The 25999-nt window shown below is 58.5% G+C and overlaps 1 protein-coding gene across 8 annotated transcripts in view; it reads right to left on the bottom strand.

The window, feature by feature from the left end:
* Positions 1 to 25088, bottom strand: part of MPRIP (myosin phosphatase Rho interacting protein) — an 88167-nt gene extending 63079 nt beyond the window's left edge. For all 8 annotated transcript variants that reach the window (XM_049791347.1, XM_049791351.1, XM_049791352.1 and 5 more), the window contains exons 1-3: positions 24884 to 25088; positions 13593 to 13670; positions 11431 to 11496 (exon numbers count right to left, since the gene is read on the bottom strand). In XM_049791347.1, coding sequence (XP_049647304.1) covers positions 11431 to 11496; positions 13593 to 13670; positions 24884 to 25003 — 264 coding nt within the window. In that variant the 5' untranslated portion in view covers positions 25004 to 25088. The remainder of the gene's footprint in view (positions 1 to 11430; positions 11497 to 13592; positions 13671 to 24883) is intronic.
* Positions 25089 to 25999: the final 911 nt, after the last annotated feature.

Genomic DNA, 25999 nt, shown 5'->3' with positions numbered 1-25999 from the left:
AAGAGGAGAGCGGTGACAACCGTGGGCTGCAGCAAGAGAGCAGCCCACAGCCTCTCTGCGGGTCCCCACGGCGCTATTTGGGCATAAAATCACGGAGAGCCACAGCTACAGCACCTGAAGCCACAGCACCCACAGCACGGGGCATGCAAGTGGGGACTCCCAGCATTGCATCCCCACAGCGAGCGGTGCAACGGCAGTGCAGATATGGCATGGCCCTGGGGTGCATGCCAGGAAAACAGGGGAAAAAAAAATCTTCCCTGGTAGGTGGGAGCCTTCCCCAGCTCTCGCCAGCCCCCAGAGCAGCCCAAGGCCCACACGCAGCACTTCTGCCCCAGGGACCTGCCCTCCCTTAAAAGCAGAAGAGGTCGCAGAGGAGCCGTGCTGCCCGCGGCGGGTGGCAGGGTGCGAGCCACGTTAACGTACGCAGACAAATCAGCTCCTGGATCCTGCGGGAAGGAGGTGAAGGGTAACATTAAATTGCTGCACACGTGATTTACCTATGGTAATTTTAACTTTCAGCAAGACTGACTGGCTGTTTTATCTCGTTGCCTACTTGCAGTCAGACTTCAGTGACTGCAGGGAAGTCTCTTCCGCAGCTTTGAAGGGAGGGAGCAAAATGAAAAGGTCTTACAAAATACGTATTACCAAAAGCACATTCACACGCTGTTACCTGGTCTGGCATGAGGGACAAGCAGTTTTTTGCTGGCATTTTTTTTCTACCTTATGTATCTTGCAGCCCATAATAACTCAATGAGCAAGACCCATAATAAAACCTGCCTGGGAATTCTCATTTTTCACCAGAAATGCCTCAAAACAGCACAGACAAAAGGTGAAAGACTTCTGCAAAAACCCTGGATTCAGCAACCCTGAGAAAAGCCGTTTACAAAACCTCACTGAAGACCTCGGCTTCTCTCCACGCAAGTTTTAACCTGACAATGTCCCTTCTACAGACTCCAAACCTGATGAATAATGCATGTCTGGGATAAAGCAGAAATATAATATTCACTAAGGCTTACCGTAACAGAGAAACAAGGACTGCAAATAAGTAATTTATTAACCCCAAACCATGTTGCTGCTTGAACAGAGTGCACACCTCGGCTTTCGGCCCCAAAAACACCAGCTGAAAGTTTACTTTTTAGCTGTGGCAAGAACACGCCTAGGGCTGGCTGAGACCCCCTGCTCTCATCACACCTCCAGCACAAACATGCCTTGTCCTGGACTCTGCAAATGCAGAGATGGGGGAAAACCCCTGCCGAGAGCAAGGCTGGGAGCTGCCACCCTCCTTCCTCCTCCTCCTCCTCCTGGGGGGCCGCAGCCGCCCCTTCTCCGCCGGGAGGAGAGCAGCGGTGGGAAGCCCACAACCCTGCACTCGCCTGCAGCTCCAGCCACTTTCTCAGGCATTCCAAAATTTGGCCTGAGCCTCTTTTTTGCAGCACCCCCCTCCTTCCATGGCTGGACGCCTGCCTAATTGCGTATTTATTTATTTCTGTATTTTCCCAGCTCCCCGCACACACTGGCGCAGGGCGGGGGGGGGGGGGGGGGGGGGAGAAGCCAAGGCTGGCTCCCAAGGCGGACCCAAAAAGAAATTGGGGAGAGGGCAGGTCCCCCCATTCCCCAGAGGCTGGGAGGAGACCGGGAAGTGCAAGGCTGACCGGGAAGGAGGTGGGAGCAGGGGGCAGGAAGGGGGGACGCCAGCGGCATCACCCACCCCCTTTGCTTTGTGCGCGCGCTTGGGGAAATTAAAAATAGCTGCGTCCAAAGAGTGGCTGCAAGCGCCACAAAGAGCATGTTGAGCGGAGGCAGCTGCAAGCTATTTGCTGCCCCTGGTAATCAGCATCTCAGCTTGCAGAGCCCCCCCCCGGCCCCCCCAGCCCCTTCCTCCCCTGCCAGAAGCCACCGCTGCCTTTCTCCAACCCACATATGTCATGTCAACAATCAATGAATACAGGATCTCTGCCGAGAAAAAAAAGGGGGAACATGCTTTGATTTTTGGAGCAGCTTTGTTGCCTTGTTCAATTCATGTCCTCATCCTCCTCTCCAAGCTGTCACTAAGGGTTTTGCAGCACCAAATCCCACCAGGCGAGGCCAGGATACCCCACACGACCCGGCAGAGATGGGACTTTTGGCAGGAACAGGGATCTGCCAGCCACCAGGATGGCACTTCTTCTAGAGATTCCTTTACACAATGGGAAAAGGGGTGATATTGCCCAGCGTTACCCAGCCTATAGCCCACAGCCCACTGGTGGTCCTCACCAACCTCAGCCGGTGGCCCGTGACAGGGCTGGAAAGAATTCAAACCAGCCCCATCCCCACTGCCACGCGGTACAGCCGGCAGGTACGGGGCTGTGCCACAGGCAGCCCATTTCATACCCCCTTCTCCGGCACCAAGCAACAATGGGGCCAAAAAATTGTGGTTTTGTTGGTTCCTTGGGTGGGTCGATCGTTCATGTCTCCGCAGATGGGTACGGCCACCCAGGGACCAGGGGATGCTTGGGAGCCCAGTGCTGCCCTGGCTTGCAGAGAGCTGGGATCAGGCACCCACCGAAGGCACCCACCGCTGCAGCCCCTTGCTCAGCTGCCTGCAGGGACTACAGCAGAGCTCCCGCTGCCTTCATTTCAACCACTCCACCAGAAAGAAAAAAAAAAAAAAAAAAATGGAAAAAGCAACTGGAGCAACTGCCCATAGTAAATACCAGTGCTACCATCTGTCACTCGCCGCTGCAGCATTCAGGGCCGTTGCTGGAGTGCTGTGTTTTGTTAGATATTTACAGCACGGTGGGACGCAGAGGAAAGGCAGGTCCGAGGCCACCGTGCGAGGCGGAGGGTGGGAACACCAGCTGGGGCCCAAAGTGCTTGCGTGAGGGTAATCGTGCGCTCAGGAATTAGCTGTGTCATTTCGCTACCAGCTCTGATATCTTCACTGCTAAATGCCGTTAGAGGCGGGTTTGATTTCTGCATTAACATGTTACAGCAGATCACGATTTTTCTTTCGCCGAGAGCCTGCAGCCAGGCTGGAGGCCACGGGTACGGAGCCCAGGTTTCCAGAAGTCACGAAGAAGAAACTCCAGCTGCTGCAAGCGCCTGTATCACTCTGCCTCCCATAAACCAGATAAATACAACTTAAAATCCAGCTCATTTCCCTCAGTGCTCTTGCACCTGTCTTCTACACAAACATCTTTGCTAGGTCTCAAGAGATGGAGGAGTAGGGAAAAAGCAGAAGGGACAGAGCCACTTGAACCTGTTCTCGTCGCTCAGCGTAAGAGCAATTCCAGCTTTGCAGCTCAGCCCACAGAAGACAATAGGGTCTGTGTTCTTTTCAGGAAGGAAGCACCTGGGCCAGGTCATCAAAGCCGCTCGTCCACTGGGAGGTCGCTGGCTGTATCTAGCTCTCCCAACTCCACTTTCATCCTCTCGCCTTCTGTTAACTCCCAAACTTCCCACCACAGACTGCTTCACACCGGGGCATCTCCCGAGTGGGTCCTGCAGACACCAACCGCCCTTCTCAGGGGGCTTGGATGTGGACATCAGCGTCCTCCGTCCACGCTCGAGAAGACATGAACAGAAACAGCCAGCTTGATCCACCTAAGCTCACAGTAAACCCAGGCACTTTTGGGGCCCCAGCGATGGTCCCTGGCCACAGAGCCAGGTGCCAGGACCAGTGTTGGAGCCGTCCCTGGAGGAGCCTTTCCCTGTTCCCTCAGCCCCCATGAACCGCCCTTCTGCAGCTCAGCAGTTTTACTTCCCCAAACACCACACTAAACCAAACTAAGAGGTAAAATAGAAGAGTATAGGGTAGGAAACTGTTCATGGAGGTGCCCACAGGTGTCTTGACAGCAGGACCCACCTCCAGCAGCAACTGGGGCCAGAGACTTTGAGCAGACAGAAAAGGGAAGACATGAACCCCCCTGAAGCCGCCGTTATGGGATCCCCACGCCCCACCCCAGTAAGCAAAATGACACTGGATCAGCATCAAGCAAGACATTAATATTAGAAAGACCGCAAATGAAGATCTGCATATCCTCCCAACCCCTTCAAGGCTGCTTGGTCCCAGCTTCAGCGATGTCCTGGGGAACGAATTCCCAAGGATCCCTGTAGGTTCATGGATTTTTTTCCCCCAAAAGCAGTATTGAAAATTAAACACAACAAATCCACCAAAGATCTCTGAGCTCCGTCAGGAACCACTAGCACTTGTGCTGTCTCTTCACCTCTGTAGAGCAATCACAAAGATGTGCTTTGTCCCCTCTTCCTTGCACCCTAACTTCAGGGGTCCCTCTCCTGCCCAGCTCTCCTGGAGGAGAAAGGATCACTCCTCCCCAATTATTCCCAACATTTCCTTACTTGTACTGCTTCATCTTTGAGATATGCACTAAACATCCCAGGTGAAACCTCCCCACAGATCATCCTCCACCCTGCTCCCCACCAAACCGCTTATTTCCCCAGCTCTGCTTCCCACTGCTGTCCAACACTGCCATCCCAGCCAGCTCACATCCTGCATGATTTCCCATCCACACCACGACCATGAATCCAGGAGCTCCTGGATGGAGCCATTCCCCCCACTTGCATAAACCATTGCATAAACTGGTGGGACTGGCAGGGCACTATCACCAGCATTCACCGAGAAGACACACCACCTCTGGACCGTCGCAGGATGCAGCCGTGCAAAGGATCGCTTTCCCCCCCTCCATTGAGGTCGAATCGAAAACCAGAGGAGCCAGGCAGAAAGTTCTCGCACTGCAAGACCAAGTCAGACCCACGTCCTGGAAAAAATCTGGGGTGGGGGTCCCTGCCACTGTCCAAACCTCACACAGCTGCTCCCCTCCAGCCCTTTCTCTCTCAGCTTGCTTTAAATTTGAAACACGCTTTGATTTAGGCCAAAAGCTTTTTATGCTAAACAGAAACTGAAAGTCTTGAAGATCTGGTGAACAGAGGCACTGGCAAAATTGTCCATGGCGGGGGAAACACCAGGGACGAGGGGAATGGGGGTCTGTAAAGCCTTGTGCTTCCATGAAGGAGGGGGCAGGGAGAGCTTGGAAACACTTAAGTGGCAAAACGTGTGGAAAAAGTAAGGACAGAGAGGCCAGGATGTTTAAGGTTCGTTTTTAATCCCTGCCAATGAATTTCCATTCTGTGCCAAGACTGAAGTAAACTGCTTTGATCTGAAAAGGAGGAGAAAAACACACGCACAGATTCTTGGCTTCTTAAAACAACATAGATGACAAAGGAGGGAACTACGATGAAAATTAACGCAGCGCAGCTCTGCTGACGGTGACATTTTAAAATGCCCCTTTCTTCCAAATCAAGAAGATTTTGGAGGGGGGTCAATTAGGAAACAATAATTACACGAGCCTACACATCACAGCATCATTGGGCACGCACCCCTCCCTTTCTCCGATCCCCCACCAGCAGCCACCAACGCTTACACCGTTCTCCTTTTTTATCCATTGATCAATTCCTTACGTTTCCACGGTCGGGAGCGGGGCCTGGGGCCACGCGGGGCTCCAGATGTGACCCAGCAGCCCCCTATGCAGTGCCAGACCTCCCACCTCTGAGCTGGCCTCTCTTCTATTTATATACCCAGTCCAGGGGTCCCGGTGCTCCCCTAACCATTGCCAGATGTTGGGCTGGTCTTGCTCTTCATCCCACCCCGGTCCTATCAGCTCCGAACTCCCTCCTGACCTCCGTCCCAGCCATCGCGGGCTGGAGCAGCGGTGTCTGCTCCATTGTATTGAGGTTAACGCTATTACAATCCGCCCGAGTTCCCGACTTAGGAGCAGGACTACTGTGCTGTGAGCCCAAGAAGGGTCTGCAACGCTGCTGCGGAGAATGGGCCCACCCAACCCCATATGCATGATCAAACGCTAGCACAGAGGCGGCTGACTACTGGTTTAAGCATCCGCCCCCAAACAGTGGTCTTAATGCCCCCCCCAGTCTTAGAAAGCAACTTGATTCCAGCAAATAAGGGGTAGGGTAGAGGCAGGGCTCACAGCCCATTCTCACACTCTGCCCTGCCACGCTGGAAAGCGCCAGACATGGAGCGAGGCCAGTTTGTTGGGAGGATACGTTGTGCCCAGGGATGCTCCTCCTGATGCCCCGCAGGGGAGCTGGGAAAGCCCATCCAGAAGATGCTCTCACCTTGGCATTAGCTATCCACAACACCAGCAAGTTTCAGATGCTCCCAGGTGAGCCTGAATTTTGTCCTGCTTTCAAACCAGCATATCCACAAAGGAAAAAAACCAAAATTAATATTCTTAGGCAGCCACTGAAAGGAGGGCTGGTGGGATGGAGAATATCTCCAGGCAGGCTGCAGCTCTCGCTGGCAGCAAAGCGCTGGCACAAATGCCAACCCAGTATATATCCCACCCTAAGGGAAGTGGCAAAGGGGTAAACTGAAGCACAGAGACTAGACCTGGCCCACAGACATGTAATGGGACATTAAGAAGCTGGGCTGCAGTCCAGACTCTCTTCTCTGACCTGCTCTAGCCACAGGGCTGGATCCATCCCCAGGCAGCGCCAAAGCCATCACCCACCCGCAGGTCCGGGGAGGGACAGAACAGTGCTCTCCGTCCTTGCAAATCCCCTCCTGCGCACCCACTGCCTCTCCACTACGTTCCCACGCAGCAGGGCTCTATTTATAGAGACCTTGGCCGCTAATTATAGATCACAGCGATCAAAACAAAAGGAGCCAAATGCTCTGCACTTGCCAGTCTCTGGCTCCATCCCCTTACCCCAGCACTATTTTTGTGGCAGCTCTCATACCTCAACCAAAACCCCCCAAACCGCCCCGGCACCGTGGTGCCAGGCTGCTCTCCCACTGCAGCAGCAGCGGTGGTTTCACTGGGGACCGCGGGGTGTTTTACCAGGAGAACTAAGACATTGCACAGCATGAGGCAACATCAGAGGGTGCAGCCGCCAGCACCAGTTTGGGCATCTCCCTCTGGACAGAGCAGGCTGGGATACAGCTGCCCGGCAGGCAGCAGCCAGGGGAGGTTTTGCTCACCATCCTGGCACAGGTTCCCCCTCGTCCCCTCGAGTGATGGAGCGTGATCCCTCCCAGCCCGGACAGGGTTGTTTCCCCACAGGCTGAGGACTTTATCCTCTCTAGTTTCAAATATCCTGAAGTACCAAAGGTCTAAGCTCTCTGGGTGACTCTTCCACCTCCAAAACAAGCATTTGGATGCATTTGGCTTGGCTTAGGTTTTTTGGTGGGCTTTTGTCTCACACTCCGTGCAATGGGAAATCGGGGAACGTATCTCTTGGGGAAAACCAAGGAAGTGCCACAGGACTGGGGAGCACATAGGGACAAACATCCTTGGACACTCAAAAGGCAGCAGCTCATCCCCAAGCCTGTCCTTGACTCCCTGTCACCCTCTTTCCTGCCTTCCCTCAACTCAATGCAAGAGCAGTTTTGCCATCCTCCAGCTGTTGCACAGAAACGTCAACCCCTGTACATCATCTGACCCAGCACGGAGGTTTATCAAATAGCAGAAGCAAGCCAGCGCCAAGGGGTAATCGCAGAAGTTCAGCATGGGAAGGCAACCCCAAGCAATCACACAACCCCCACATCCACCCATGGTTAGGAAGGAGGAATTTCTGCACGTCTGAGCAGGCTCGGCTTAGCCAGGGCTGGGCAGAGCCGGGAATGGCTGCTGGCACGCTCGCTGCGGAGGGGAAGGGGATGTGCTCTGCTTGGCATTCCCAGTGGCCAGGCAGGCTCTGGGTGCTGGCACGAGGCTGGGGCTGCTGGCAGGAATGGCACCCAATGTGAAAGAGGGAGACCCCGGGGAGTGAGTCTGACAGCTCAGCCTGGATCCGAGGGGATGGAGGTCCATAGACCGTGCACAGACCCCATTGCAGCCATCATGCAGAAGTGGTTTGAGTTTTCAGAGTGAAAATATGGCAGAGAAAAGACAGACAGCTGGAAGGATGGACATACAGAAAGAAGGTAGCCGAGCAGGAGCACAGACTTGGCATCAACATGGCAGGGACATCCATGGGTAGGTCTCAGGAGGGAGCCAGATGCCAGCGAGGCAGCTGGTGCCCGCTTGTCCCACCTTCTGCTAAGGGATTTCCATGCCCAAAATCTCCAATCCAACACCAAACTTGACGCACCCCACAGCAAAAGGCTCCTGTGCCCAAGGCTGCCCTGTCCCATGGTCTCTGTGCACTGCAGCACCAACACCTTTGGGGACCCCCTAAGGTCTCCCCAGCTCATGGCTGGGCTTCAAGTCACCCTTCCACACCCCGCTGCTCTCCAACCCACCAGGAATGAGGAGCAGAGTCTCCCTGGCCGGGCACAGGAGCATCTCTGCCACCACCACCAGCCCAGGGCTCTCCTCCCAAGCCCACCCCTCCCTCCCCTCCCCCTTTTAATAAGACCAGAAATTGCCAAACCCACAAAATTAACGTCTAAAAGGTTTAAGGCAGAGCAATTCAATCCCTGCTCGCAACTGCCTGGGAGGTCTCCGGCCAGCTGCCGCCCAGGTTCCAGCACGCTGCGGAGGCTGCTCCCGTGCCGAGGCCCCCGCAGGACCCCCAGCCAGCTCCCGAGGGGGGCAACTGGGGCACGCTAGGGGTAGATCATCCCTGCATGGGGTGCCAAGTGGATCCCCCATGCACAAAACCAGTATCCCCGCTGTGCGGGAGAGAGGCACCCACCCCATTACTCGTCCCTGGCCCACAGAGGTGGTAGGGACACGGCAAGGAGCCAGCACAGCCAGACTGGTGGAGAGCACATTAGAGGAGAAACCAGTGTCCCCCAGCAACCCCAGCCAGCAATGCCCAAGGTGTGATGGGCACAGGACTGGGTCCTCACATCCCCGCCGACAGCCCGACCTGAGTGCCACCAGTGCCCTCCAGTAACACCCCCAACACTCAGCCATCACAGCCTGAGGCTGTGGGATGGTGGCAGTGGGTCCCAGACCCACCAGAGCCACGGCACCCTCTGAGCCAGGCTCTGGCATTACCAGGGCAGGAAAGCTGCACCGTAGCTGAGCCCCGATGTGCTCGACACACTGCACCCAGCTACTCCCCACAGGTCCCCCCCTCCTCATGCAGACCAGCCAAGGGCTGAGGGCTAACACTTGCGGGGACACTTGGTTCTGGTATAAGGGGGCTTGCTGTGAACTGGTGGGTACTGGGATCAGGGTCCTGCTGGAGTGGAAACCTGCATTGTAACAGGCACACATTACCTGAAAGGGACTGGCAGAAAAGCCATGCAGGAGTTACCTGACCTGCTGTAAATGCAGCCTCCTGGCATGCAGGGAGCGAGCCGAGCCTTGCCACAGGGAACAGGGCAAGGGCAGGGCTGTGCAGGGGCTTCACGGGCTGCCAGAGAGGTGCCCCGGTCCCACCAGCTGAGCCACACTGGCACCCAATGCAGAGGGGTCAGGGACTGGTGGTTTGGCAGAAAAACAACTTCCCCCAAAGTCAAGCAGAGGACACGCTGCAGGACATGTTCCCGTGCAAAAGATGATGGTCCCTGTCTGTTCCTCCTCAGCCCCACAGCCCTGCTCCTGCATGGGCTGAGCAGCAACAAAAAACCCTGCTCAGGGGCTTTTTCTCCTGCCCCAGCCTGGCCAGCGCCGCAGAGGATGCTCTGATGCTGCGGGCTGGAAGGGACCGGGGGAGGCTGTGCCCAACTCTGGCCAGAAAACACCTTTAGCAGAGCTGGTGGAAACTGCAGCATGGATCCCACGCAGCGATGTGCTCTACAGAAAGGTCAGGAAGGTATTTTTACACCATGTGTCAGACCCCGATGAGGAGGAGGGAGCCACAACCGTCTCCTCCATCTATGGCTACGGCAAGGCCAAACCGAGTCCTCCTGCCCTCCTCCAGTGGGACCCACGGCACCACGAAAGCCCACAGGGGCAGCAAATCCCAGTGCCCCATCCCAGCAGTGCTCTGCTGGGTCAGAACCGTCCCACTGGGCACACAGGGCTGGAGCGGTGCAGGGACCTGGCAGCAGCTGAGGAAGGGTCCAGCAGGGAGAGGTGTCAGCACAGTGATACGGCGTGCTGCCCAAGACACCAACCCGCGCTGCACGTGTGCACGCTCCCTTTCGTTTGGGGTTTTTTCCGCTTTTTCCCTTCTAAAGGGGAAAAAAGCCCAAGAGGTGCCTGGAGAACTGTGGGATGCTCCCCCTGACCTCTGCGTGCTCTCCAGCAATGGTCCCATGCGGTGCCACGGGGCACAGGGCTGGGGCACTGCCTGTCTGCTCCTGCCCAGGTGCAGTAGCACCTGAGGCAGGTCAACCTCCTCAGGATGCAAAGCAGGAAAAAAAAAATTAAAAATTGTCTTTCCCAACATTGTTGCATCTCTACCTTAGATTGGGGCATCTCCCCACTCCAACCAGCTGCACACTGTTCTCATGTCAGCATAGGACATGAAACACCAGCCCAGTGCAGAGCCAGGTTGCTGAGACACTAAAAATGTATTAAAAGCCTCCACTGCTCATACACGAGACATTTAAATTATTTAGGGCACTTGGATCAACCCCAAGGAAAAGAAAAAAAAAAATACAAACAAACAAGGCATGAAACTCAAGCAACGCTCGCTGTGTTGCCGTGCCTCCCCGTCCCACAGTGCCCTCGCAGGAGGCATCAGCGGAGAACCAAGGCACACCGCCCTCGCAGGGACCCTCCAGGTCCCCGCACGTTCCTGCCCCACGTGTGCACTCGCACTGCCCGGCATCCCGGCGCGCCTGGCTTCGCAAACCTCCCGCCCAGGCGCATCCCAGCACGTGGGCGCCTGCCATGCCGGCACGCTCAACCTCGGGCACCCTCCCACGGGCTTGCTGTAGCTGGGAGGATAAATCAGCAGCCCTGGGCGGTCACAGCAGGGTTGACCCCACCGGGCTCATCGGCCCCCACTTCGCAGCTCGCGGCAGATGGGTTTTCCTTCCTTTTGTCTCCCCGCCTTCCTCTGTTTTACTGACGGGAGCAGCGCCAGTGGCGTGCCGCAGCTCCGGGGCGGGCAAGCGGTGGGAAGGCGTTCCAGCTGACCTACTTTCCACAGGCATCGTTAGGCAGGGCCTCCTTCCCAGGCACTGCCAAGGCAAGTCACCACCACCAAACCCCAGCTGGCACCAAGGAACGGGGCAAAAAGGAGGGGAGACGACCTTGGGGACCCCCCCCACCCCAGCCCTCCCTGCCAGAACGGGATCTGTCGGGAACTCCTCAATCCTGTGCCAGGCAGGGCCCACACACCTCAAACACCCACCACCCTCCACAGACCATCCACCAAGCTCCCATGCGAACCCAGCCTGGCATGAAGTCAAACCCAGCGAGCACAACTCTTCACCAGTTTGGCACAGGCTTCCCCACGCCATGGACCAGGAGAATCACCCCAGCCTCCTCCAAGGGCAGCAAAGGCGACCCCGGCTGATCCCCACAGCCCGAACACGGCCACGCACCTCCGCCGGGCAGCACTTACCATCTCGTCGAGGGCGTAGCGTAGCAGCCCGTGCTCGTAGAGGATGAAGAACCGACGCTGCCATTTCTGCAAGAGAAGACAGCGAGGTGGGTCATGGCAGTGCCCGCCAGCCATGGCTCTCCGAGGGCACCGGAGCTGCGCACCGCAAAGCCAGGGCAGAGAAAAGGCACCGAAACCTGTTCGTGGCAGGGGACCTGTGACAACTGAGCACCAGATCACAGCTGCCAAAAAAAGTAGGGGAGAACCCCCAGCACTGTGGGGACCGTTCCTAAAGGGTGAGGAATGTTGCAGAAGCATTTCTGCTCAGCCCCTCGCGCCCCAAACCCACCCGTTCAGGGTGACATGGGCTTTGCAAAGCAAGGCTCTGCCAGGCCACCTTGGCAGGGCTTTGCCAGAGGTCTGCTCACCCCAGCACACATTGCTGAATGCCAATTTACTGCCTGGCTTCGTGGGCACCCAAGAGGCAGCTTTGTTTGGGGGTTACTTCCCCACCGCGCTCCTCTCTGCATTCAGACAGACCCCAAGCTGGCCTGCTTTAACCATACAGGGGACAAAAATAACCAGAGACAAAAGACTCCAGCTCCTAGGTTGGAACAAGGACTTTCCTCCTCCTCCTCTCCTAAAGGATGCTCACAAGCCCCATCACTGCTCTCCAAAAGACCCAAGACCTGCAGGACACCAGAAGGGTCCCCCAGCTAAGTGCTCCCAGCCCTCAGCTACATTCTGCATGGTCTATTCCAGCACCCAGTGCTGCAGGATGACAGGGTGTCACACTAGATGTCCCCCAGCACTGCATGAGCTCAGTTTGGATGGTGGCAGCACCTCTGGGGGTGGCACTGTCCAGGCGGTCCTGCCTCCCCTGGCACTGGGCTGGCACTGCTGCTTCTGCAGCCACACAGCAAACCAGATTGGAGAACTGATCTGGCTGGAAAACTGCCTTTTTTTTTTTTTTTGTGTGTGCCAGGTTGTTTTCAGCCAAGAGCAAAAACTGGTTGAGCAGGCTGAAATAAAAAAGGTCCTAGATTCATAGCCCCAGTGCAGCAATTCTTATCTTGCTTTTCTCAGCCCTTCGGGCAAAGTCCAAGGTGCTCAGGGACAAGCAAAACTACCAAGGACCCTACGGACCTCCGCATGCCCCAGCTTAGCAGGCAGCCTCTGCCATCCGAGTCCCACGTCCCCCTTAAAGTTGGGCCAGCAAGCCCGTGACTAGCTGTGATTCCAAATAATGACCCATATACCCCAGGCTGAACTCAGAACCCAATTCTTGTTCACTCGGGAGAGATTTTTTTATTACTAGCAGCTCTGAGAGCATTTTGGCTGCGTGACAGAGGGTTCACGGACCATTGCCATCCCTCCCACGCGCAAGACAGCCCTGTCCTGGCAGCCTCAGCAGCAAGTTCCCTGGAAGAGCAGCTTGGGGACAGGCTGGGAGTCCTCGTCACAAGCCAGTGGTGAAAGGACATCAGCCTGGCCACATCCTTCTGGGCCTCCCACCCCCCAGGGCAGGAAAGTGGGGGATGCTCTGACCCCACATGATGCTGCTGTTTCTGCAAGGCACGAGCAAACCCCTTTGGGCAGGAGCTGAGCGTGCCCCGCTCTGTCTGTGGGTCTCTGCTGCCAGTGCACTTGGCTTCAGAGCTCTGCAGGGAATCACCTCTTGGTGCCTGACACAGGGGTATCCACATTAGGGAGTGGGGTGCAGACTCCCTCCAGGGCTCTGGGCATACCCATGATGAGCTGCAGAAAATAAAGTAGTTGTTTCCAAGCACCAAAGGGAAACCGGGTGCTTTGCTGATGGTCCCAGCATGGCTCAGAGCTGCACAGCCCACACCCCACCAGCCTGAGAGCCTTCCCGTCAGCATGGCACGTGTCGGTCCAACCAGACCCCAACCACAGCAACGTCAAGGCATCAAAAAGCAACAGCAGCAAGCAATAAAACTGCACGGACTGAGCCTGACCAACACTTGCAGTGCTCCCGGTGAAGGCATCAGAGCCCTGCTGCAGGCAACATCTCCTGGCTTCCCGGTTTGCACAAGGGGATGGGTACCTGGAGGTGCCTGTGGCACTCCCAGGGCTGCAGCTGCCTCCGGGAGCAGGGACAAGCCCTCACCGCTCCTCCTGCCACCACCGGCACAGGGAAAGGGCATCTCTGCTTCACTTACCCGGGAGCGATGGACGGGGTTGTCAAAGTCCGTTCCTTCTGGGGCCAGCAGCAGCCAGCCACCATAAATGGGTTTGGCCTGCAAAGGAACAACAGAGAAACACATCAGGCACAGGCAAAACGACCTTACTGTGGACCAGCACCACGGGGGATCGATGGTCGGGGACCACGACCCAGCGTGAAGGCAGCTGCACGAGTTCAGGCTCCTGCACACAGGCAAACTCAGCCCTGCTAGTGCGGGGAACGCTATGCCTGATGGCAACTTGTGGTGTTATATAGGCTGCGTGCAAACGGGACCGAGATGAGGACTCGGGAAGAGGTAAAACCCCAGCGGCAAACACCAAACTCGGCTGCTTCTTGCGCCGAGAGTGCCAACCTCCCGGGTACTGCTAAGCTGCAAAGCCCGTCCTCACTGACAGCTCTTCCCCTCGCCATCGGCAGCGTGCCTCTACTCCAAAGCAAAAACATACTTCAAAGAAGAGCTCGATGTTTTCCTTTTGTTAATTAAGAGAGGAAAAACTACCCAGCGCTGGCAGTTCTCCAGCTCGCAGCCACTTCCCATGCCGTGCACATCCAACACCCATTTCCCCGCAGGGGTGGCCCCTGCCAGCCCGCTCCTCCCCACCAGCAGCTTCCAGCAGCCCACAGCCGAGCACGCAGGAAGGTCAGAGTCAGGCGGAGGGAAAACAGCTCATTCAGCCAGCCGGGAAGAGAAAGGGAAAGAATACCCGGAAAGAAATTGCCTTACAGCACTGCCGTTCATCAATGGAAAAAAAAAAAAAATATCCAGGCTCTTCCCACCGGTGGTTTGGGCACAGAAACGGCCGTCACAAAACAGACCCACACGACGGCGAGCGGTGGGATGGGGACAGGCACTTAGGCATGTCTTCCCCTGCAAAGTCCTATGGGCACCGCTCCTGCTGCCTGTCAAGCTGCAAACTATTAGCCAACCTCATTCCTGGCAAGGGCTGGGGCCAAATCCTGGTGCAAGAGCGGCAAGGCATTGCCACACCGGTGAGGCGGCTCCACGGAGGTACCAGGACAGGGCAGGAGGGAGGAAACCCAGGGCAGATCCAGCTTCAGGAGCCCCTGGGTCCAGGGACGCTGCTTTCCACCATGAAACATCCGCGCACACCCGGCCGAAGCCCAGCCCCACAGCAACAAGGACACACGTTCCCAGCTCCTCACAAAATTATTTGGTTAATCTTGTTGCTTTCATTTTTTATTTTTTTTTTTCCTTAAAGCTTAAAACTGTTTCCAATTCGGTACCTCCCCTAGATTCCTCCTGCCAGTTTCTGTGGTTTTGTAATGTTAAAAAAAAGTTTCCCCTCTGGAAAAATCCCTGCAAACAATAGAAGAAACTGCCTATGCACCAAAAACTGTCAAATGCATGAAGCACTGAGTAAGCAAACTGGAAACAAGCCGGAGGAGCCCTCTTACTGTTTATAAAGTGAAAAGAAATAACAAAATCCCTTATCCCCCCCCCCCCCCCCCCCCAACATGACATATCAGCTCTAGGTGTTGCTCTCCCAGCAGCTGGGAAAACATGATTTGAGAAGACCTTCCTTCCTTCCCCCTCTCTTTAAAGGCGGATTAAAAACAATGAAAATGGAGTGCTGGGAACGGGATCCAATTTTGGGGAGTTGCTTCCCTTCCCTCCTGGGGCCTTGCTGGCACCGAAAGGCACCTCGCAAACACCGCAGCCCCCCGGATTCGGCGAAGAGCCCCTTTGTGTGTCCTCCCCCTCCTCACCACCCCCCGTCCTGCTCACCTGGGTGCTGGCACCCTGTTCGCCCGTGGCCCCCATGCCGTCCCCCCCCCCCCCACCTCCAGCCGACACGGCACCCGCTCTGCGCCCGGCTCCGTGCCGCCCACGCTGCCGGCGCCCGGTGGGGTGAGCCGCGTTCCGCCACTCCCCCGGCGCGCCCCACCGGCAACCCGCCCCGTGCCCCCACCCAAAGGCGCCCGTGACGCACCCGTGCCCACGCGAGGGGAGGACTTTGGAGCGGGGGCTCCCACCGCTCCTCGCCGTGCCGGGATGTGGCCACGGCCAGCCGTGTGGCCCAGGCAGGGTCGCTTGCAATGGTCTTTCCTGAATTTCTCTTCTGTTTTACAGGAGGGAAAAGGAAAATTGAAAATAAGTAACTGAAGATGGCCCACCAGAGAGCTGGGAAGCGCCTTCAGTGGGTCCTTGCGGCAGGGAAAGGGGTCCCCAAATTCCCACAAGAGGCACTCGTGGTGAGCCCTGAGCAACCAGCTGCAGCGCTCGAGAAGATATTGCGAGTAGCCTCCGCCACCCAGGAACAGGGAAGAGGATGACAGGGAAGGCAAGACACGGCGTTCCCAACGCTTGGCACTACCACACCGGGGCGGCACCCTGAGGAGCCCTCGGCGGTGATGCTACAGGTGGCCGAGCTGCTTGCAGGGCTCAGCCCTCCTCCGTCCCCCAATTTTCCCCGCCGTGCCCCAGCACAGCGCCTGGGCACAGCCAAGCGCTCAACTCAGCAAAGCCCCACGAGCAAAATCTCTCTCCGACACAAGCCACAGCACTCCAGCCCTCCTGGCAGGACCGTCCCACTCAACCCCAAGCACCCCAGCAGCATCCAGCCCCGCATAGCCCCCAGTGTGACAAGCAACAGGCAAGTCCAAGTGCCACACCAGGAATGCGATAACCACGAAACCCAAACAGGGGACACCATCACCAGGGTCAGCAACAAACAGCCTTAATCCAGTTTTACAGGCGTGAAGCCCTGCCCTACCCTCAGCCCGGCTCACACCCCTCGGCACACATTATTTTGCCCTCAACCACTCCAATTTTGGCTCAACTGACCGTATATAAAGCACTGAGCACCTGAAATACATGCCCTTAACATAGAGCACGGTCATTCCTTTACCGGCATCATAAAAAAGCACCAGTGGGCTATACTTGTTTCGGCAGAAGCGTCCAATTTCAGATATTGAAACCAAAATAGCTGAAAGGTATGAATTAGAGCCAGCCGGCGTGGGCAGCCCAGTTCCACCCGCCAACAGATGAACACGCAGCAGTGCTTTTTAAAGCCAAACCAGAGCAAGCTACTGGTAAAATCAAGCAAATGCCCAGAGAGGTACAAGCCTAAATAAAAGGGATATGAATTAGCGTGCAAAGTGTTTGAAATAAACCCATCACACCTGCATTGGAATGGCCCTGCTGAAGCAAGGTTTAAAATAAACCAGCTCGATGCCGCTGCGGGAAGCGGGTCCAGGGGAGCGTTACCACACCAGGATGGAGCTGGAGCTGCACGTCACTTCGCACCAGCTTGGCTTCCTCTGGAGAGCTCAGCAAGAGGAGGAAAACGCAACGCCTAGCACTGAGCAAGAGCTCAGAGCAAAATCTTTCCCTGTCCAAGCAGATCTGTCCAACCTCACGTTAAGGGATGGCTTTAGAGCAACCCCAGGGTTCCCGGGATGCCTTTCACCAGGCAGAGCCCTGTCTGCCTCTGGCGAGCTCCGGCGATGTCCAAAGGGCAGCTCTGGGCGGTTTCCCCGCAGGTAGCAGCCACACGGGATGCTCAGGCGCTGGGCAGCTTTGCTTTTATCCAGACGGTACCTGGCTGAAGGGCGAGCCGCAAAAGGACGTGGAAAGCAAGAGCGGAGGGCAGCTGCTGGCAGCGCGATGCATCCACGTCTGGGGTGGGGTGGGATGACGCTCACAGGGCGGGCAGGAAGAGGAGAGCCGGTTCCTCCGGCACGGCTCGCGGTGACGAAGCCAACCGCCCGCCACGACCTCGGCCGGGAGGTGCCGAAGCCGCTGCCACGCCGCCCTGGGAGAGATCCGTAGGCGCCTCGCCACCCAAATAAAGCGATACAGCCACAGCACCTTGCAGGGGTACCGCCGCGTGGTGGGAGGTGCGGCCAGGTTGGAGCCCCAAATTGCCCAGTTCCATCCAGTCCCGTGGGACCGGCGGAGGCTGAGTCAGGCAGAAACGCCCCTGCGTCACCGCTCCGGTTCCTGTCGCACCTCTGGGAACGCCCAGGTATCCCGCTTCCCATCCCGCCCGGCCCTGCTTAGCTTCAGGACCTGCCACCGGAGCTGTGCTGCGGGTGCTCCGCAGCCCCTCACCTGCCTCTCGGGTCGCTGCCCCGGCCACCGCATCCATCCCCTCGGCCTGCAGCCCCTGCGCTGCATCAAGGAGGGGGAAGATGATGCGTCCAGCCTAGCGCCCCAAGCCAGCGCTGGCAGCATGGCGGGTGGGAGGAAACGGAGAAGGAAGCGGCCCCAGCTCGGTTTACACAAAGCTGTCAGGCTGCTGCGCTGATGCTGCCCAGGCACGGACAAACCACCCCACCCCAACTAGCTCCACCAGCGCTGGGAACACGATTCCCAGCAGCCGGGGGGACCGGGCTCAAAGGATGTGCAGAGCCACTCGGCACTTCCCAAAGCCCAGGGTGATACAGGAATCCCTGCACATCCCCAGGGCTGCAGGGCAGGGAAGGCAGAGTCACCCGCTTCCAGCAGGCAGGACGGGTTACCGGAGCGTGACAGCCCACAGAACACCAGCTCAGGGGGCCGGAGGTGGGCTGACACCAACCAGCGTGCCCGTTGGATGCGCTTTCACGCCTGCTGCGTTTTGTCGCCGGTACCTTCACCTCTTGCCTCCCGCACACAAACCAGCCAGGCGATCAGGGTGCTTAGCAGCACCCGCAGGAGCTCATTGCACAAGGTGGAACAGGAGAGCTTTGCCGACATCCACGTCTCCTCTCAGGGTCCAGACTCAGCCCTGCGGCAGAGCACCCACATTCCCATTGGGATGCCGGGACACCCGGGTGGGCTAGGGATGCACCCACAGCCAGTATCCACCCACCCCAACGTGCTCCGAGGGAAGTCCGAATCCATCGCTGGGACAGACTCCTGGCTCCAAGCGCGTGGCAGGAGGGATAATCTGTTTAGGCTGCCGGCAGACGTAATCAGCCTGTCGCGGGTGGAGGCAGGGCTTGTTTTGTTTAGGCTTGGCAACTGAGCGGGAAGGGGAAAAAAAAAATGGACCATTGCAGCGGAGCTTAGCCTCTGCCTCCAACACTGAATGAGAGCGCCTTGTGCACTGGGGAAACGGTGCTGGGGCTTCCAGCAGCCCTGCGAGAAAACCATGTCCCCAGCATGGCCCAGGCCGTGGGGGAACCCATGGTAACTCTCACCCCACCACCTTTATGGGTTCAGTCCCAATATTCAAAAGCAGCAACAGCAGTGCCTGCTGCTCCCAGCACCAAGAACAGGGTCTATAGCTCTCAGCCAGACCCGCAGGAGAGCGTGGTCCCAGAGCGGAGATGGCAAGGTCATCGTCCCCTGGGCACCAACTCCTGAGCCACTCGGGGCTCCCCAGAGGCATGGATCTGTTTCTGGCACAGCTCAAGGGGAAAGTCACCACAAACGCTGTGGTTGCAACCTCAGAAGAAGAAATCGGGGCGGTTTCAGCTCCGCTCTCGGTTTTGCACACCTTGGAGCCAGAGAGAACATCACTGACGGGTGAGTCGGAGCAGCCGTCACCTGGCAGGAATGGGGAAGGTGACACGGTGCTTAGGCAGGGAATGGGATGCGATACCCAACCAGGCTTTCCTGCCCACAGCACGGCTTCTAGGAACTGAGAAGCCCACATTGCTTAATGTTTTACGTGCTCCTAGCAGGATGCCGCATGGACTGCAGGACACCCGCGACCCCAGCCAGTGGGAGGCTCTGCAAACACCACCGTGCAAACCCATGCTCCAGGAGCAATCCCAAGGCACGGGGACATATCCCAGCCTCGGCAGTTAAGCCTCTTACATCTCGGTTTCCTCTGCCCGTACAGTATTCCCCCTCCGCTGTATGTCACTTGGCGACGCGCGGCACAGCAGGGCCAAACCCCAGCACGGGAGGCTGCTGTGCTGCCAGTGGGCGTCCACAACCGCTCCTGGCACGAAAGCACTCTCCATCCCCCAGCTTCGCATCCAGGCGGCTGCTCTCTGTCCCAGGGTTGGGTCCAAGCTCAGCTTTCTCCAGCCTGAGACCCTGGCAGCTCCTGGGGACACCCCTGGATGCGTGAGGACAGCCACCTCTCCATCCACCTCCTGCTCTCCTGCAAAAGCGCATTTGCACAGCACAGGTACGGGCATGAGCCGGCTGCTGCCGAAGCTGCAAATCAACCAGGTCAGGCTTTCACCACCAACACACCTCACCGCGCTGGAAGAGGACAAATCGGACCAGACAGAAGGAACCTGGGGCATGAGGAACGCAAGGTGCCATGGCCGTGGGGCAGCTGGTAGGCACCGTGGATGGAAGAGCCCTCCCGGCACACCAGCAGCCCTGACCCAGCCGTCGGCAAACCCCAAAGAAAGGAGCTGCCCGGGCAGTTTGCCGCGTGGGCAGCGGGAGTGACCGACCGACCAGAGGAACAGGAAGGGGAAAGGTTGAATTCACCCTTCGTGCAAACAGCCCGTCTCCTTCTGCAAATACCCTGGCCCCGGCCCCGTGGCTGCACTCTGGTCGGAGCGCTTGCCATCGGCTCGGGCAGTCAGAGCAAGAGCTGGAAGAGGTTGGCTGCGGCGCGCACAGACAATTTGTCAAGTGGCAGCAAAATGGAAGTGGGAAGGAATGGGCTTCACAATCCCAGCTCCCCCTCCTCGAGCAGCCCCAAAGCCTGCCGTGCCCCACAGCAAGCAGGCATATCTAACCACCTCCCACGACGGGGCTTCCTCGGCGCCTGGGAGAAGCCACAACATCTCTCTAGAGTGCTGGAAAGGGAATTTATCGCTTCCTTGGGTGCCAGAGCAGATAAGTTGCGGTGCCATGCAAAAAAACCCAGCAGCAAATAAGTGTGCAAAGGGGATAGTTCTCCAGCACCCAAATGCCCCTTCCCTTGTGCCACGCAGAGGGTTAAGCGCACCCAAAGCTGACCCTGGCACCCAACCTGAAATCCCTCCCAAGCACCCGCCGCCCTCACGCCACTCCCCCAGGGTGGGATGCTGCCCGTGGGGGACAGCCACCACGACCCTGCCCACCCCAGCTCCTCTGCCCGTGCCCCCCAAGTCCTGCCCACTGCAGCCACCGACAGAGGCGGGTTTGACATTTGCAGAGAATCTCCCCCCTGTTCGGTCCTAATAATTAGTCAAGTACAGGCAGATTTTTGCAGCATGATACAAGCAGCTGGGAGCAGGGAATGCAAGCGCGGGGGCTGCCTTCCAGGAAAGAGGGGGCTTTTCCTCCCCCAAGAAGCAGGGGGTGGAGGCAAAAGCATGCCCGGGACATGATCCCTCACCCTACTGCCCTTTGGACAACACACAGAGCCAGGATAAGACCCCAGCGCAGGGCATTGCGGCCCCATCGATGCAATGCCCCAGAGCAAAGCCAAGCCTGCGACCCAATGCTGACACTCTCCAGCCTCAGGGCTGCTGGCGGCCGGCTGTTCAGCATCCAGAACAGTAGGAAAGTGATAATGTCCAACAGAGGAGAGATGGAAAAAACCACACCCCCCCGCTGCTGGGCAGGGGTGTCACGGGCCAGGGTGGGAGGAGGCAGTGGGAAAAGTCTGCGAGCTCCATTTTCTAACTGGGTGGTCCTCTGGGCATCTATGCCATGATCTCAAAAAAAAAAAAAAATAAAAAAAGACACTGGTAGCTGGAAAGACGTCCTCAAATTCCTCTATCTGTGCCAGTCCCCATGCCCCGAGAGAGCACATGCATGGAGAAAATTAAAAGCAACTGCTTTACACCCTGCTTGTCCTCCAATTCAGGCCGAGCGTAATTTTGAGGTTAATTCCCAGCCTGTTCCTGTTGTTGGGGGCTTCACCTTCCTTATGAACTAAAAGCATGTGTGCACAGCACGGCTCGGTCCAGGCCAGGCGGTGTAGAGAGCAGGGACCCCATGGGGACACCCCCATGGCCCTGCAGAGCCCTGGGTGGCTTCCTTGGGAAGAAGGTCCCGCTGGTCAGCCCAGCTTTCTCCTGGAGATGGAAGAGGGTCCCCGCGAACCGTCCATCTTCTTGGAGCTGGCTTTGGAAAGCAGACCTCCACACAAGGTTTGCAGGAGGTTAAAGGGGACCCTGCGGTGCCAGTGCAGGCACAACTTGCCAGGAAAGAGGGAATTCCCATGGAAAGGGAATTTCTCCCTTGACGGGAAAGGGGCAGCACAAGGGTTGCTGGCGATGGGTGGGTGGAGCAGCCAGGACAGAGCCGTCACCAGCACCATGTCTGCCAGGGACCATGGGCCAGATCCTGCCACCACACAGGACCACTGGGCTCTGAGCACCCACGCAGGGGCTCGGGTTCATTGGGGCAGACCCACAGCAACAGATTTTCCCGAAGGGGAAGTAGACGCGGTGACTGACCCAGTTTTTCCCATGTTATGCGGGCACCCCAGAAGGTCAAATGCAGGTTGGGGGAGTGGGGAGGGGGGTCAAGGGCACATCACCTCCCACCTGCAGCCCCGGGGCGGGGGGACAGCCAGGGCTCCAACAGGTGGTGGGACCACACGTAGCCGTCCCAAATCACACCGACCCCCGTCCGGCAGCACAGCCACGCACAAAAACAACTCGTGAACGCAGCGCTCCCGGGATTAGGGATTTAGCGTCCACGCAGTCCTTTGAAGTTGGAAGCACTAAGTCTGATTATTATTAGAGAGCTCCAGCTCATTAATCCTGATGTTTGGGGCTGGATTCCCCCCTCCCAGCCCCATTCCTAATTCGGTTCCCGAGCACAACGGGAATCCACTATCAAATATTTGTGACTCTTTGCAAGCACGCACCAGTCTCTGCCCTGAGCAGCTCCAGCACCCCGGAGCACCCCGGGAAGCAGGAGGGGCAGCTCCTAACACCAACACCCACACAGGTATTTTTATATAATAAAAATCCAAAAAAGACACAAGTGCGTAAGTGTGAAGTACCTTCACCTTTCCTGCAAGCCAAGTAGAAAGGTCAGATGACTCAAAAACACTCTTCTAGCCGGACTCTAGGTAATCACCAACACGGTCCCTGTCCACGGGATGAGCAGGACATGCTGAGCACGGAGCCCCCATGCTATGCTGTGGGATCCCCCCCTACCCAAACCGAACTTAAAAAAGAAAATTAAAAAGGCAAAAAAATTCAGAGCTGTTAAATGAACCGTTATTCCTGGGTGTGCTTCGGAGCGAGCACACTCCCACATCCAGCCAGGCTCCTCGCCGCAGCTCGGAGCTGCCTCCTCCTCCTCCGACAAGGGGCACGAATTCGGAGGGGAGGTGGGCACGGTGGTGGGGAAGCACCGGGCCGGCAGTGGCCGGGGGCTCCTCGGTACGGGGGGGGTGGGCTGCGTGGCGGGGCGGGAGGGTACGTGCGTGCATCACACGCTACCAGAGCCACCATCTTATCTGGGAAGCGGGATTACTTCAGCCCAGCTGCGAGGGAGAAGCCGAGCAAGATCGCGCTGTTTTCCCAACCGGAGCCCCCACACGCAGGGCCTGGATCTGGCCACGGGGCCAACCCCAGCCCCACGGGAACCCGCTGTGGTGGCAGACCCCCCCCTCCACGACCCAGGGCCACCCACCACCCTGATGCGAACAAAGCGAGCGAGGGGAAACACGGATCTGGGCCCTGGGTCCCCAGGGAAGGTGGCAGGCCCCCCGCAGCCGGGGCAGGCGGGCACTACGGAGGGCAGCGTACGATGCTTTGACCCCCCCCCCCCCCAAATAAAAATTAAAAAAAAAAAAAATAAAAAATCATTACACCCAGGAGGCAACAAAAACCCCAGACAAGGCAGCGGGAAGGAACCGGCTGGGAGCGGGGGGCTCCTCCCGAGCCCCCTCCGGGACGGCTCCTTTGTCTGGGCACGGCCGCGACGCTCCCCGCCGCCCGCCCCTTCCCGCACACACCACGGCATTTTTTCCAGTTACATTTTTTCCATATTAGCCCTCAGATTTCATTATACACCCCCCCCCCGCCCCCCCAGCGAGTGCAGCAATATGTCTGATCTCATTGCCATAATAGGATCGGGAGCGGGGATGTCAGCCCCGGCCCAGAAAGGTGTGGGAGGAGGGAGGGTGGCCCCGCTCCCTGCACCCCGACACCGCGGACAGACCCCCGCACCCCAAAATACCCCCCACCATGGGTGCATGGGCCTCAGGGCCTGCATCAGGCCTGGGAGGAAGAGGAGGAGGAGGAGGAAGGCCCAGCCCTTAGCAGCCCCCCCAGTGCCCACACTGGGTCCTCACCAGGAAGGGGCAGGGGTCACTTCCCTGTCCCCCCAGGAAAGTGGGGGGCGGGGAGGCCATGTCCGGCACATCCAGGAGGGAATGTTTTGTTTGCAACAGAGTTTTTTTTCCCCAGGACTTTCGGGATCTTCTGATGGTGCCCCCAGGATACCCCCCCACCTGCCACCGTGCACCCTAAGAGGGGCTGGAATCACCCCAAATGTGGGTGCTGGTCCCCAAAGGACCTCAGGAAAGGGGTGAGGCCCCAAGGGAGGAGGCACTGGGGTGGGCCATGGCTGAAGGGACTGGTGAGCACTGTGGGGACGCTGGGTGCCCCATGGGACACCTGGGTATCTATGGGGTCAGCAAGCACCCATGGGACCCCACACCACCCATGGGGTCAGCAGGCACCCCATAGGACCCCTGGACTCCCTACAGGACCAGGGAGCACCCATGGGGCTCCTGAACACCCCATGGGATTCACGGATACCTGTGGTTCCTTGTGCTACTGGTGGGGTCAGCAAGCACCCATGGGACCCCACACCACCCATGGGGTCAGCAGCCACCCCATGGGACCCCTGACTCCCTACAAGACCAGGGAGCACCCATGGGGGCTCCTGAACACCCCACGGCACTCACAGATACCTGTGCGTCCCTGTGCTATCCGGTGGGCACCCCATGGGACCCCACACCAGCCCTGACAGCCCACGCTACCCATGGGGGCAGCGGGCACCCACAGGGTCCTACGATATCTGCGTGACCAGCGGGCACCCCGTGGGACCCCTGGGGACCCCATGGGAGCCTACACTAACCATGGGGCCAGCAGGCACCCATGGGACCTTGCGCTATCCGAAAGACCCTATACTATCCATGGGGGCTCCCCTGGCACCCTAAGCTACCCAGTGGTACCGGGGGGGGCGGCATCAGGCACCCACGGGGCTCTACACCATCCACGGGACCCCGGGCTACCCACGGGGCCAGCGGACACCCCACGGGGAGCCAGGGCTCCCTGGGGCCGGACGCCGTAGGGGCGGGCAGGAGGCGGAGCCCCGGGGGTGGATTTTGGGGAGAAAAAAGTGGGTTTTGGGGAAGGGGGGGGGGGGGGTGGTAAGTAAGATCCCACCTGGTTGAGGTCCTCGTCGTTGAGCAGGTGGGACTCGCGGGGCTTGAAGCAGTTCTGGCACTTGCTCTTGTTGAAGATGTTGGCCTGAAACTTCCTGCAGGGGTTGTCCTTGGCGGCCATGGCGCGTCCCCGCTCCCGTTCCAAGGCGCCCGCTCAGCGCCCCGCGGAGCGCCCGCCCGCCGCCGCCGCCGCCACCGCGCCCATCGCCGCCACCGCGGGCCGCGGCCTCCGCCTGGCGCCTGCGGACCGCGGCGGGGGGGGACCCAAACTCCCCCCCCCCCCCCCAAAAAAAAAAACCAACACCCAAAAACCACAATAAATAGAGAAAATTAAAACCGGGGACGGGGAGCGAACTGCAAGGCGGCCCGCCTCCGCTTGTGGCTCAGCGGGCGCGCATGGCCGGGAGGGGCGTGCAAAGGGCCGCGGTGCCCCCCCTCCCACCCCCGCCCGCCCTGCGGGGCTGTGCCGTGCCCGGCGGTGCGGTGCGGGGCCCCGCTGGGTCCGGGTGGGTGCTCGGCGCTGCGGGCGCCGCTGCCGACTGCGCTGCCCGCAAAGTTTCCAGCGTCGGGGGAGGCAGGCGGAAAAGAGGAGGGGCGGGGTCGCGGCGCGGAAGGACGTCCCCGCCTACCAATGGAGGCGGGCATCCGTCGGAACAAAAGGATTCTCCGGCCAATGGGATGCAAGGAGAGGGGAGGGCGCGACGGGGCCGCCTCGGCCCCTCCCTCTGTCGTGCGGTGGAGGGGCGGGGCGTTGACAGCTGGGGGCGGGGCTGGCCCCGCTCGGCTCGGCTCGGTTCGGCTCGGCTCGGCTCGGCGCAGCCCCCCCGGGAGGGGTTGCGTGGGGGCCTCCCGCTCAGCTGCGCAGCCCTGCCGTGCACAGACCCCCCCCCTCAGGGGGCAGAGACCCCCCCTCAGGGTGCACAGACACCCCCCTCAGGGGGCAGAGACCCCCCCTCAGGGTTCACAGACACCCCCCTCAGGGTGCACAGACCCCCCCTCAGGGTGCACAGACCCCCTCTTACCGCGTACTGACCCCCCACCCCTTGCACTGACCCCCACACACACACACGCGGCCCCCTCCCAAAACCCTTGCCTCCCCCAGGCCCCTTCATGCATT

This window comes from Accipiter gentilis, chromosome 33 (assembly GCF_929443795.1).
Source record: "Accipiter gentilis chromosome 33, bAccGen1.1, whole genome shotgun sequence".
Lineage (NCBI taxonomy): Eukaryota > Metazoa > Chordata > Aves > Accipitriformes > Accipitridae > Astur > Astur gentilis.
This window is presented reverse-complemented; position numbering and strand designations above follow the sequence as displayed.